This window comes from Chrysochloris asiatica, unplaced genomic scaffold (assembly GCF_000296735.1).
Source record: "Chrysochloris asiatica unplaced genomic scaffold, ChrAsi1.0 scaffold00007, whole genome shotgun sequence".
Classification (NCBI taxonomy): domain Eukaryota; kingdom Metazoa; phylum Chordata; class Mammalia; order Afrosoricida; family Chrysochloridae; genus Chrysochloris; species Chrysochloris asiatica.
Window position 1 is genome coordinate 20,348,861 of NW_006408525.1, and position 14,434 is coordinate 20,363,294.

Here is a 14,434-nt window from a genome sequence, read left to right on the forward strand (position 1 = left end):
AGTCTTCCAGGCACATTGTCTAAGCACCCTTAGAGGGCTCATCAATGGTGGGATTTGGGGTGCAGTGACCTCCTCCCCACTTACACATTTCCTGGCTCATCACCCAACACAGACAGAGGCAGACTCTCAGTAGTAATCAGCTGGTATTTAGTGGGCAGGTATGTTGTATGCATGCGTCTAAGCAGGTACAATGGGGCCTTCTCCACCCAAATCAAACTGGGAGGTGGCTCAGATCTTACTCAGGCCAGTGTCCCACAGGTGCACAGTGTCCTCTAGAACACCACAGGGCTGGGTGTCCTTTCGGGACTGTGTACCTCCAGCAGTGGGCTCTCTCTCCCCATCAGGGCACCATTGCCTACTGTTGGCATTTTCCTCCTGGCAGCCTCTACCTAGGGGGTACTTTGCTCCAGCCCAGCCTTGAGGGCCAGAGTGGCAATTGGGGTGGATATAGAAACAGGAAGCACATTAAGCTATGCCCTAGAATGACCAGAGATATGTCAGGAGGGCTGGGGACAGTCCAGGGGTTCCAGGAATTTCTGACCTGGCCCAGGAGGTGGTTCAGAAGGCTGGGTTGTCAATGCCTCTCTGGACCCCAGAATGTTCTTCAGGTCTGAAACTGTAGGGAGGGGGTGGCTCCGAGGGGGGCAGGCCCAGGACAGGCATCTGAATAATCTGCAGGGAGAAGAGGGGACTCAGAGTCTTCTTAGGTCCAGCACAGCCACACCGTCCACACAGTGGCTCTGGCATGTTTACTAAGGAGAGGGTGACCCAATGCTGATTACAGAGCCCTCCCCAGGGTCTGGAGGCCTGGGGTGAGTAAGGCCTGCCCTGCTTCTCTAAAGATCTGTGGACACTAGGTAGGAGTAGAAAGTGGGGATGGGGACAGAAACACCCACCTCACTGTAGGGCGGTGGGGCATCACAGGTCAACGTCCTGGCCAGCTGTGGGAAGGTGCTGGAGGGCAGTGCTGGGGGCTCCTGGTGCTCAGTCAAAGGGCCCGGCTCTGACTTTCTGCAGTTTCCACAGAAGTACTTGGCCAGGCCACAGATGGACAGGAAGAGCAGGACCATCAGGAAAATGATGCTGAAGATCCTGGGGTGAGGAACCACCACAGTCACCCCAGGTTCCTGGGAGATTGCCCCTCTCCCCCCCCCAGCAACAAGTCCAGCCACCCTCTGTGTGAATTTGGATTGGGCCCAGGGAGCTGGCCCTGGGCTCACCTCAAGGGATTGGAGAAGATCTCATACTCTTGGCAACAGCTGTTACCACAGCATTTGAATCCTTCAGGGCAGGTGCTGAAAGATGGGATAGGCAGAGAGGGGCTGTAGGGCCAGTGTGAAGTGTCAGAAAGAACCCAGCCTCCCCAAAATGTACCCATACATTCAGAGCATGAGCTACACCCCTAGTGTGTGGGGGGCAGTACTCTGAACACAGTGGAAAGAACCTGGGACCAAGACTCAGGTTCATGTAATTGCTGGCCTTGGGCACTTGGACAAGTTACTGCTCTTTACTGAGCCTCACTCTCCTCATCTATAAAATGGGTATAATCAGTGTCCTGCTGACCTCACTGGACAGACAGCACTGTCTGTTATCAGGGGTATGACGTCATTGACTTGACTGTTAGGAGCTACAGGCCTAGCAGGTCTCATGAAGGAAGAGGTGGGTAGGGAGCACCCAGTGCGGACTGAAAGGAAACCCTTTTCTGCCCAGAGAGGGTGAGGATCTCCTAAGTCACACAGCACACTGGGGTGACTGCAGAGCTGGGAACAAACCAAGGGGCTCAGGCACTGATGGCGTTTAGCTTCTTGGTATTTCTATTTAAGGGATCAAGACATACTGTTTGTTTTCCCCCCACCACTCCCAGGGCCCTCAGAGAGGAGATGGACTAAGGCTTCAGGGCCACAGGCTGGGATCTGGCTTCAGTCTTGCTCCCCGTGTGCCGCTCCCCTGGGGTGGCTGGTAGAAGTGGGTAGAATCTCTCTCACTGGGGGATGGGGATGGGGGCATGGCTCTGGCTGGAATGGGAGTGGGTGAGGAGGAGGCATCTCCCAACTGTCACCAAGGTAAGGAGGGTGTGATTTCAATTTCCTCCCCTTCTGCTCCCCACATGGAAAGTTAGAGCCCAAATCCCAGACACTTACAAGAAGAGACCGCATTTGGCTCCAGCCTGTGGAAGAAAAGAGGCAGAAGTCAGGAACCAGGGGGTTCGATTCTCCTCCCAGATGTTGCAATAGGTCCCTCATGGGAAGCAGGTCCCCAATGGGACCCACTCCCTCGCTCAGGATGTCACGTTCCCCAGGCTAATGACTGGAGTCCTAGGCTTTGCACAGTTGGGTCCAGATCTTCCTTTCCTCACCCCCCCTCCATCTACCATAGTCTCTCATCCCCACCTTCCCAATTCATCTTCTCCTTTCCAAACCCATGGCATATCTGTGGCCTGGGACTCCAGCAGTTCTCCTCACACCACTCCAAGTCACTCCAGACACGGAGCAAAAGGCCAAATACAAATCTGATGACCTTAAGCCTTGCTGAAAACCCCTTGCAGTGGCTCCCAACCCCCTGACCTTCTTCCCAGTGCTGTCGAGTCATTTTGGACTCAAAGTGACCCGATAGGACCACTGGGTACACCACTGGGTCTCCAAGACTGTTAGTCTTTATGGAAGCAGACTGCCACATCTGTCTCCCAATCAGGGGCTAGTGAGTTCGAACCATGGCCACTTCAGTTAGCAGCTGAGTGCGTCACCATTGTTCCACTAGGGTTCCTTGCACTTAGCTTTAGCCCTACATTAAGAATTTAAATCATTCTTTGTGAACTCAGGCCTTTAGAGCTCAGCCCATACAGCAGGCCCTTTCCCTCCCCTATTTTGCACTATTTGGTTTCATTTGATAATCCCCTTGGGGACTCATGCTACTGCTAGCCAATCACAGACAGGCACAACTAAGTGCTTAACCCCACCCCAAGACCCCAATGAAGTTCTCTTTCTCTTCCCGCTATGGTTTATGCCCCCAAGTGGCCCTGTGATCAGACTGTGCCCCGACCTGGAACAGTGAGTAGAATAAATCTGGTCCCTCACCATGGCCTCCCTGACTCCTCTCTCTCATGCCTCGCACCTCACTTAACACCCCACAAATCTGTGAAATCAGTCCCCTTTCCTTCTCTTACCACATTTCCACAGCCCTCTTGTTAATTTCATTGTGATGAAAAGACACATAACAAAACATGCAGTCTCAACAATTTCTACATGTACAGTGACATTGATAAGTGCTTTAAGGGGTACAGCCATGCTCACAATCCTTGTGTACATCATTGCACCATTAATATAACCATGGGGTCACCATGCGTCCAAACTGGCTTCAAGGTACCTAACAATAAGAAGCATGAAATGCTCCTTACCTCTTTCCCACCATCCCTGGTAACCACTAACAATGGTTGGCATCTGTATATTTGCTTGGAGTCTTGGTGTGGCTCTGTGGGATAATGCATTGGACTGCAAGGTGGTTTGAACCACAAGGTTAGTGGTTCAAGCTCACCTTGAACTATACAGGGTCACTATGAGTCAGAACTGACTTGACGACAATTCATACCAACAACATATCTTTGCTTACTTCATATAAGTGAAATCATACAGCATACACCTTTCTGGGGCTGAGTTAGGTCAGCCAGCATGATGCTTCCATGGTTCATCATGTGTGGCAGGCTTCAGAACTCCATTTTTCTATGGCTGAGTAGTACTCCATTGTTTGGATATACCACATTTTACTTATATTTCCATCTGCTGATGGACATTTCTGTTGTTTCCCCTGCTTGCCCTCTTACACACAGATCTACTGAGACTTCCTTGAACGCACCTGGCTGTTTCACACCTGTGTGGGTGGACAAGTCTTCTTCCCAGGCCTTCAGATCTGCTGAACCTCCATTCATCTTTCAGATCTCTGCCTGGGGGTTGCTTGCGCTGCAATGCGGCCAAACCCTCCTCTCCTGAACCAGCTCTTCCTCCTCTCCCCTTCCCTTCATTCCCTTCTGTACTATCTGTGCAGGCCATCCAGAGCATCACTGCAGAATGTAATCCAATTATATTTGTAGAAGAGTCTCTGCTTGGAACATTCTTCCCCCAGGCATGTCCACGGCTCGTTCCTGTGTCTCCTCCTTGGACCACCCTATTTAAAACAACACTCTTTTTCCTTCCTGTGCTTCAGGTTTCTCCATAGCTCTGATCATTGTCTATCATATTATAGTCTTTACTCTGTTATGAATTGTCTGCCTCCCCACTAGAATATAAACTTCACCAGGGATTTTTGTCTGTTGTATCACTATTGAATATTCAACATTCAATTAATAAACATTTGCATAATGAATGAAAGGGCATTCAGTGATCACTAAAAAGAGTACCATTCAAGTTAAGATTACTATTAAAGAGTACCAACGATAGGCAATAATTGGTGGTGTGAACTCCTATTCAATATTTTATTAGAAATCCTAGCCAGAGTAATAAGGCAAGAAAGGCAAATAAAAGGCACCCAAATTGGTAAAGAAGAAGTAGAACTCTCTCTATTTGTAGAAGATATGACCTGATACATAGAAAATTCCAGAGACTAAACAAAGAAAGCTGTTGAAACTAATAGAAGGATCTGTCAAAGTGGTAGGGTCAACATACAAAAATCAGTTGGATTCCTTTACATTAACAAAAAGAATTCAGGAAAACAATATCAAAAGATAAAATACTTAGAAATGAACACAAAAGAACTAGAAACACAAGAGACTTAACATTTTCCCAAAGCGATGTACAGATCAAAATGACATCCCAATCCAGATTCCATCATCATTCTTTAAAGAAATGAAGAACGAATCATCAACTCCATATGGAAAGTAAAGAGACTTATGGACTGCTGATCTTTGACAAAGGTCCCAAATTCATCAAAGGGGGAAGAGATAATCTCCTTAACAAATGGTACTGGCAAAACTGGATATTCATTTGCAGAAAAGTAAAATATGATCCATTACTTCACACCAAATATAAAAACAAACTCAAATTTTGATCAACTTGACCTATACTTATGAATGTTGTTGTTGTTAAGTGCCATTGAGTCGATTCTGACCCATAGCGACCCTGTATAGGGTATCCCAGGAGCAGCTGGTGAACTTGAACCACCAACCTTGCAGTTCAAACAGCTTTGCAGTCTGGCGCATTAACCCACACTGCCACACCAGGACTCCATACTTATGAATGTAGTAGCTCAAAATACCAACCGAGAAGGAAGGAGTCTTTATCCTATCCCTTCTATATGCAGGGCTGATGGTAACAGGCAATTTAGACATTGGCTACGAAAAATGGGGGCGGGGGGGCGGGGGGAGAAGGAGGCGAAGGGGACAATAAAGGCACGAAGTGACTGGCTTACAAGTTTTCAAGCGGGAGTTGAATTTCAGAGTGTGCGGGGGAAGGTTGAACCCTACTGAATAGTTTTCATCTTGTCTAGATGGGTCTGGTGAAAGGAGATGGGGATAAGATTCTTATGATTCAGTAGTGAGTAATTGTGATCATGACTAATTGTGATTGTCACAACTGTAAAGCTAGAAGTTTTGTAACAAAGGGGGGAGTAGTTAATCTTACATTCCAGAAACAGAGGACCCTGAGACCATCAAGGGAAAAGAGCATGAGCAGAATGTGGGACCCTATCTAGAGAAGCAGTGACATCAGAGAGGGAGGCAGAGATGAGGACATGGAGAGATAGAGCAGCTGAGGACTCTAGACTCATGGAAAGAGAAAGGCTGTGTGCTGGTAGCCAGGAGGCAGACTTGCAGAATATGCTTTTGGGTTGTTTAAATGATTATATATTCCTGAGTGTTTTTGTGTACATCCCAAACAGAAAAACAAAAAAACCCCAGAGGAAATAGAAGCAAATACTGTTGAATGATGTATGCACAGAGGGGATTGTAATCATTGCAGTGAAATGAAATACGATAAGATGAGTGTAAAACCGATGTTCTTCCATGTAAACTATCACTTAATTCACAATAAAACTTAAAAAGAAAACAAACAAACAAACTCAAGATAGATCAGAAATCTAAAACTATAAAGATCAGCAAAAAGAAAAAATAGGGTTAAACTTAAGGACTCTAATGCATGGCATAACTAAAAAGGCACAAACATAAACCAGCTGTTACTGTTGTTAAGTGCTGTGGAGGCAATTCCCATTCATAACAACCCTGTATAGGTTTTCCAAGAGCAACTGGTGGGTTTGAGCTGCCAAACTTGAGGTTAGTCATCCAGGTTTATCGTATAGCATTACACAGGTCTCCAAAAAATAAAATACTAGTTTTCCTGATGTGGCGCTGTGTTAATGCGCTGGACTGTCAATTTGAACAGCAAGGTCGATGGTTCAATCTCACCAGCCACGCCTCAGAAACCCTATTACAGGGTCGCTGTGGGTCAGAACCGACTCGATGGCACTTAACAGCAAAAACTTTTGACTAGCCTGGGCACTGGTGGGATTCCAACTCAGGCTCTCCTGTTTACTAAACACATGTGTATCAAAAGACTTCTCCAAAAGAGTAAAAAGAAAACCAACTTCAACAACAAAAAGACAAATGATACAATTTTTAAAAAATGGGCAGAGGACATGAACAGACACTTCACCAAAGACACCAGACAGTCAACAAATCCATGAGGAAACCAAACACTTGATTAATTGTTTGCTCACAATTATTAGCCATTGTTGTTGTTGGTGGTGGCTGGTGGCTGTGTGCCGTGGAGTCGGTTGACTCACAGCAACCCTGTACAGGGTTTCCGAGGTTGTAAATCTTTACAGGAGCAGAATGCCACATTATTCTTCCACGGAACAGCTGGTAGTTTGGAACTGCTAACCGACCGTAAGGTTCGCAGCCCGATTCGTAACCAATACGCATTGCTGTTGCTAAGTGCCCTGAATTCAGTTCTGACTCACACCAACCCTATAATAGTGTTTCCGAGGAATGGCTAGTGGGTTTGAACCACCAATCTTGTGCTTGGCAGCACAGGACTTATCCTACAGTGCCACACCTGGACTCTCATTAGTCACTGTTGTTGCTGTTAAGTGCTGTCAAGTCAGTTCTGACTCATAGTGACCCAGTATAGGGTTTCTGAGGAGTGTCTGGTGGGTCTGAACTGTCAACCTGTGGTTAGCAGTCCAGTGTGTAGCCTAGAGTGCCACCCCAGGACTCCTAATTAGCCATTGTTGTTGTTAGGTTCTGACCCACAGTGACCCAGTATAGAGTTTCTGAGGAGCAGCTGGTAAGCTTAAACTGCTGACCCTGAAGTTCAAAAAGACCTTGTGGAGTGCTTATCTTACAGAACTACACCAGGACTCCAATTAGCCACTGTTGGTGTTAAGTGCCACCTAGTGGGTTCCAATTCATAGTGACCCTGTATAGGGTTTCCGAGGAGCAGCTGGTGGGTTTGAACTGCCATCCTTACGGTTCTCAGTCCAGTGCTGAGAGTCAGTGAGATGCAAACCAAATCAATGAGATATCATCCTAGCAGGCATTAATAGCAAAGCTCAAAAAAGCAGAAAACAACACAGGCTGATGAGGGTGTGGCGAGACTGGACCCCTCATGCACTGCTAGTGGGGTTGTGAAATGGGGCACCCACTGGGGAAATAGTATGATGCTTCCTTAAAGAGTTGGAAATAGAAATAACATGTGATCCAGCAAGCCCACTAGTAGGTACATATAATAGAGAAATAAGAACCATGACATAGATATGTGCACAACCACGTTTTATTATTATCCACAAGAAGATGGAAACTAAGTACCCATCATCTGGTGACTAAATAAACTATAGTGCATACACACAATGGAATATTATGTAGCATTAAAGAAACATGAAGACCCTCCGACACACATGGATGAACCTGGAAGACGTTGAGTGAAGAACCAAGTCAATCACCAAATGACAAACATTATATGAGACCACTATTATAAAAAGACAAGAAAAGATTCACACACACAAAGAAACATTCTTTGATGTCTACTAGGGATGGGAGGGGAAGGAAGAGCAAACCATAAATACACAAGTCTTTATTTGGGGGAAGAGAAAGGCAAAAGACAAGGGAGAGGGTAGCACACCATGACCATGGCAAAGGAAGACCCTATAAAATGAGCAAGAGTAAAAGACAATAAAGGTAACTATTAACACACAGAGAATTGTACAATAATAGTAATACCAAATAATAACAAACAGATAGATAGAAATGCAAGTGGAACAAATGTGGGAGGGGAATAGGAGAACACTCACAAGTATATGAGGGGGCTTCAAAAAGTTCATGGCAAAATGGAATCAAAAGACAATCCCCACCCCCTCCACACACAGAGTAGACAGAGATGGGCAACTTGGACATTGGATACCCAATGGGGAGAGGGGGAACTACAAAGGCAAGAAGTGACTGGCTTACAAGCTTTCAAGAGGGAACCTAGAGCTAGGGGGCATGGAGAAAGGCAGAATCTCTAGTGAGTACTATCCAATCTGTCTAGGCGGAGCTGATGAAATGAAATACAGATGGGTAACTTGTGATACTGTAGTGAATAATGGTTATCAGGACTGATTGTGAGGGTTGGAAATGCAAAAGTAGACGTTTTGTAGCAAGGAAAGAAGTGATTAATTCTCCAGTCTAGGAACAGAGGCCTCTAGCACCATCAATGGAGGAGAGCTGAGAACGGGACCCTACCTAGAGAAGCAGAGATGTCTGAGATGGAGACAGAGACGATGACGTGGAGTGATGAAGCGGCTGGGGACTTTGGATCCAGAGAGGGAGAGGGACTGTGGGCCGAAGACTGGGGTGGGGGGAGGGGGGGAGGGGAGGGGGTCGGTTTCTAGGATATACCCTTTGGTTGGTTGATGATGCATAGAGGGGATTGGAACCATGGCAATGAAATGATATACAATGGAATGAATGTAAAACTAAAGTTCTTTCATGTAGACTATCATATAATTCACAATAAAACATAAAAAAAAAGGATAGCTTACATAAAAAATATACTTATTCAGTATTTAGCAACATTTTCCAGAAAATGTTAAAGAAAAACAATGAACATTTTTATTTATTAATTTTTTTTGCCTGTGATGAAAGTTGAACTTGCAAGCAAAAACTTGCGTTTTGGAAAACTGGTCACCATGAGCTGGACAGTGTTTCCTAATACTTAGATTCTTCTGATAAGGTCAGTAGAGATATTAATCAATGTAATTTTTTGACATTTTATGTATCTAGTTCACAAAGTCCACCAGATTTTCCAAATGAATAAAATTTAATGTTATATAAAAAAAAAAAAAGACAATGGTATTTTTCCATGAACTTTTCAAAGGTCCCTCATATATAGGTTTGACAGAGGAGCTCTGGTAGCGTAGTGGTTACGAATCGGGCTGCGAACCTTAAGGTCAGCGGTTCGAAACTACCAGCCGCTCCGTGGGAGAGAGATGAGGCTTTCTACTCCCGTAAGGATTTACACCCTCGGAAACCCTGTACAGGGTCGCTATGGGTCGGAACCGACTCAATGGCACTTAACAACAACAACAAATGTCTACATACATATTCTTATTTGTCTGTGCTACAAATACATCCAATGACATTATAGAGCACACAGGGGACAAAGTTCTGAAAAGTTCTATGCTAAAACTGTCCCAGGAGGGACTTACCACCACTTTCAGGGAACATCTAGGCCAATTGACATAACATAGTCCACAAAGACAATGTTTTACATCCTCCTCTGGTGAGAAGTGGTTAGGGTATTAAAAGCTTTTGAGAGGCCATCTAAGATGCAACTATTGGTTTCTTCTCTTGTGGAGCAAAGAAGAGTAAAGAAATCAAAGACTCAAGGAAACAATTAGTCCAAAGGATTCATGGACCACTCCAACCACAGCCTGTGCTAGTGATACCCGAGAAGTTAGACGGTGCCCCGCTACCACTCCCAAGCCTTCTAATCAGGATCACAATAGAAAAATCTCCTGGACAGAGAGGGAGAAAAAAAATACAGGACACAAGTCAAAATTGTAAACCAGACCAGATTTACTTGTTTGATAGAGACCCAAGACTGTGACCCTTAGACATGCTTCAAACCTGGAACTGAACCCACTCCCATGGATCAACTTTCAACCAAAGGATAGGCCTATTAAGTGAATAATTACGTCAGGGAGGGAGGTACTCTTCAGTTCAATCAACTATGTGACCAAGGGGCAGCATTTGCCTAAGGGCAAAGCATAGCAAGCAGGAATGGACAGGAAAGATGACGGAAACGGGGAGCCCAAGGGGGAAATGGGAAGAGCACTATGAGAGGATTGCAACCAACGTCACAGTACAAAACGTGTATGAATTATCGAATGGCAAACTCATTTGTTCTTTAAACTTTCACCCAAACTATGATAAAAAGTACAAATAAAATAGTTGGGGGTGATTCTCCTTTTCTATGCTCAGTCGTAGGAGCTCTGGTAGTGTAGTGGTTACAAATCGGGCTGTGAACCACAAGGTCAGCAGTTCGAAATTACCAGCTGTTCCATGGGAGAAAGATGAGGCTTTCTGCTCCCGTAAAGATTTACAGCCTGGGAAACCCTGTTCAGGGTCGCTATGGGTCGGAACTGACTCCACGGCACATAACCACCACCACCACCATGCTCAGTTATAGGCCAAGTGCCTCCTTTTCCTAAAAAGTGGCTTGTGGGGATGGTGGCAGGAAAGAATCCTGCAAGATTGATCCAAAGAGGGTGAGGCACCCAAGTCAGACAGAACACAGGGGCGATTGTAGAACTGGGGACAAATTGAGGAGCCCAGGCACTCAGAGGCACACACTCTTCAGATCCCAAGTCCCTCCTTCTCCTGGCTCCCAACTAAGAGGTGATCCGACATTAACAGGTATAACAAATTAGTCCAAGTTTCTATTGAGATCGATGGAGACACTCTTCTGAGAGATTCTCCTTCCATTTGAAGCAGGGGATGGTTTTGTCTGAGGAGTCCCTGGGTAGTATAATCAATCAAGTACTAGGCTACTAACTCGGGAAAAGCAGCCATTGAAAACCCTTTGGCGCACACAGTTCCACTCTAAAACACATTGGGTCACCATGAGATGGAATCGACATGATGGCAGCTGGCTTGGTCTTATGTGGAGTGATTCAGAGCTTGAGTTTTATCAGGTGTCAGGGCAACCTCAACTGACTAACACGTGAATTGGCGTCATGTACAATACCTAACCACAAGCGATTCAAACCTACCAGTTGCTTCTTGGAAACTCTATGCTGGGTCACTATGAGTTGGAACTAACTCAACAGCACTTAACAACAATACCATACCCTAACAATTGTGCTCATGAGAACCTGTACATAACCAAAAGGCAGTTGTTCAAATGGAACAAAGGAATATTGAGTAGTTTAAGACCAGGAAGGGTGTGTGCCAAGCATGTATCTTTTCACCATACTTATTCAATCTGTATGCCTAGTATATAATCCTGGACGCTGGATTGTATGACGAAGAACATGCCATCAGGATTAGAGAAAGACTCATTAACGACCTACAATATATGCAAAGGATACAACCTACCCATTAACAACCTACAATATATGCAAAAGATACAACCTTGCTGGCTGAAAGTGAAGAGGACTAAAAATACTTACGGATGAAGATCAAAGACTACAGCCTTCAAGTATGGATTGCATCTCAATGTAAAGAAAACAAAAATCCTCACCACTGGACCAATAAATCACAAAAGGATAAATGGAGATATGATTGAAGTTGCTGAAGACTTTATTTTGCTTAGATCTACAATCAAACACTAACAGAAGCACCAGTGAAGACATCAAAGGCTGTATCGCTTTAGGCACATCTGCTGTACAAAACCTCTTCAAAGTGTTAAAGAACAAAATGATCAGTTTGAGGACTAAGGTGTACCTGACCCAAGCCATGGTATTTTCAATTACCTTATATGTGTGTGAAAGTTGGACGGTGAATAAGACCATAGAATAATTGATGCTTTTGAATTACAGTAAAGTCCAATGGACTGCCAGAAGAACAAACAAATCTGTGTTGGAATAAATGCAGCCAGAATGCTTCTTAGAAGCCAGGATGGAGAGACTTCATCTCTCAGACTTCTGACATGTTATCAGGAGGAACCTGTCCCTGGAGAAGGACATCATGCTTGCTAAAGTGGAGGGTCAGCAAAAAAGAGGAAGACCCCCCAAGAGATGGAATGACACAGTGGCAGCAGCAATGGGCTCAAACATAACAATTGTGAGGGTGGCACAGAACTGGGCAGTGTTTCCTTCTGGTGTGATAGGGTCACCATGAATTAGAAGTGACTCAATTAAGTTTTTGGTGTGGCCCTGTAGGTGTAGCAGCACCTACACTGGGGTTGTCCAGAGGAATCAGCCAAGGGTTACTCAGCCTACAGCCTGGTACTGATAGCTCCACGGCTGGGCAGGAACATTAAGCTTTCTGAAGTGAGAGAAAAACCCCTAGTGGTGCAGTGGTCAACCCTTCAGTTCCCAATTGAAAGATCAGCAGTTCGAAGCCACCAGTCAGTCCTCAGGATAAAAATGAGATACCGTATGCTTCAGGAGAGAGTTGTTGTTGTTAAGTGCTGTCGGGCAACCCTGTACAGGGTTTCCGAGGCTGTAAATCTTTTGGGGAGCAGAAAGCCTCATCTTTCTGTGACCTTGCGGTTCACAGCCCGGTTCATAACCACTACACTACCTGAGCTCAGGAAAAAGTTACAGTCTCAGAAGTCCTATGAAGCAATTCAACTCTGTCCTTTAGGGTCGTAATGAACCAGAATCCACTTAATAGCAGTGGGTTTGGATTTGAAGTATGGAATAGGAGACGATAACCAGGGTCCACGGATGGACTTCAGGGTCAGACTCTGAAAGTATAACACAGGGGGACCACTCTGAGAAGGGGACATGGACTTTCTTCAAAATCAGAGTTCTAGGTTCATCCTGTTTCTTGGATCATCTTCGGTTCCAGAGCTGGTTGGATACTCCCATCACTTTTAGATTTTTTATGTGAGGAATGAGGCGGGGTGCCTCAAAGCCAGGTATCAGGTGTCAAGATCACCTGAGCCTAAGGGTTGGGCAGCCATATCAAATCCTATCTCAGGCTAGAATCCTACAAACCTCTCCAAGCAAAGGACAAGGGAGGCACCTCTCCCCTAGGGCACACAGAGACAAGGTTACAGAGAGGGCTGAGCTGCCCCCAAGGTCACCTAGCACAGGGAGAACAAAGCAGAGGAGCCGTGCTTTCAGACACAAAAGGGAAAGGAACGGTATTAATATGGGGGTCAAAGTCCCCATCCACAGAGAAGCCCTGGGTGCCCAGATGGGTGGTGGGCAGGGACCACATCAGACACCCCAGATCCCCAAAGGTGGAAGAAACTCAGGCCTCCCTCTGCGGCGCCACAAAGAGAAAGGAAGTTGCTAATTGTGTGCGGTTGCTAGGAAATTCTGATGATAAAAGAAGTTAGGAGGCTCCTGACCCCAGAGGGTCGGACCCGAAACATTCAACAACGTTACCTTCCAAGCCCTTACTTGTTGGAGGCCGGCCAGGAAACTGAGAACCAGGATAGTTGGTAAGCACGGGACCCAAGGGTCCGACATGCTGACCTGCGGGCCACAAAGCTTTAGCGAGTTGGGGGAGGAAAGGAGGGGCGGGGCCGCGACCTCTCCCATTTCTCTCCACCTATGGAGCCTCGCCTCGGGATGGGGGTGGAGCCTTGCACCAGAATAGGCGGGACTGGAGACGCCGAGAGGAAGAGGAGGGGGAGGGGGCTTGGCTGGGTTTCGAAGTAGTTGTCGTTGTTAAATGCTGTCAAGTCGGTTCCTACTCATAGCGATCCTCTATAGGGTTTCCGAGGAGCGGCTGTTGAGTTTGAACCGCCCACCTTGCGGTCCAGTGTTTATGTTACAACGCCGCACCAAAAATGGATTCGATTATGGAGTCATTTAAAAACTGCTAAATTACTCCTTAGTCTTCTACTCCTCCCGCTAAGTGGTCCCAGAATTAGGGAGGGGTTTGGCCACCAGGAGTCCTCACCTGGTCTTGTGGGGGAGGTAGAGATGGAGATTAGGGCGGCGAAGGCCCTGGGGAGGATTATAGCGGGGCATATTGGGGATTCATCTGTTGTTTAACTAGCTAAGAAGGAAGGGAGAGGGCGGCCTGACTGATGTCAAGGAAAGCAGAGATTTCCCAGGTCTGGGGAAGAGAGACCATGGACGCAGCATTCCAACATTCGTGTCCCCAGTCCACTCCTGCACTTCCTCCACTTGACTCGTGGGTAAAGTAGGACTTCACGGTTCAGACATTTGCTCCATGGGTTAGCAGTCGGGACAGAATGGCGGCGGGGCTAGCAGGACTATCTGCATTCCTGGAAAGACCCCGAGGAGGCAGTCCCTACTTGAAAGGGTCGGATCCCGCCCATCCGCTGCG

The 14,434-nt window shown here is 46.2% G+C and overlaps 1 protein-coding gene across 1 annotated transcript; it reads right to left on the reverse strand.

Moving 5' to 3' along the window:
- Positions 1 to 558: 558 nt before the first annotated feature.
- Positions 559 to 14,112, reverse strand: TMEM92 (transmembrane protein 92). The gene is made up of 4 exons (XM_006833650.1): positions 14,042 to 14,112; positions 1,221 to 1,295; positions 897 to 1,092; positions 559 to 672 (listed from the first exon to the last, which is right to left on the reverse strand). Exons 1-4 carry the CDS (start codon positions 14,110 to 14,112, stop codon positions 559 to 561), a joined length of 456 nt encoding a protein of 151 aa, XP_006833713.1.
- Between the last annotated feature and the right edge of the window lie 322 nt (positions 14,113 to 14,434).

Bases quoted from the DNA above. Each gene is read 5' to 3' on its own strand.
- TMEM92 (XM_006833650.1), bottom strand. From the start codon at position 14,112: ATGCCCCGCTATAATCCTCCCCAGGGCCTTCGCCGCCCTAATCTCCAT. The intron at 1,093-1,220 runs GTGAGCCCAGGG...TCCTCACCCCAG, and splicing joins ATCTTCTCCAATCCCTTGAG to GATCTTCAGCATCATTTTCC. The intron at 673-896 runs GTGGGTGTTTCT...TTCTCCCTGCAG, and splicing joins CCCCACCGCCCTACAGTGAG to ATTATTCAGATGCCTGTCCT.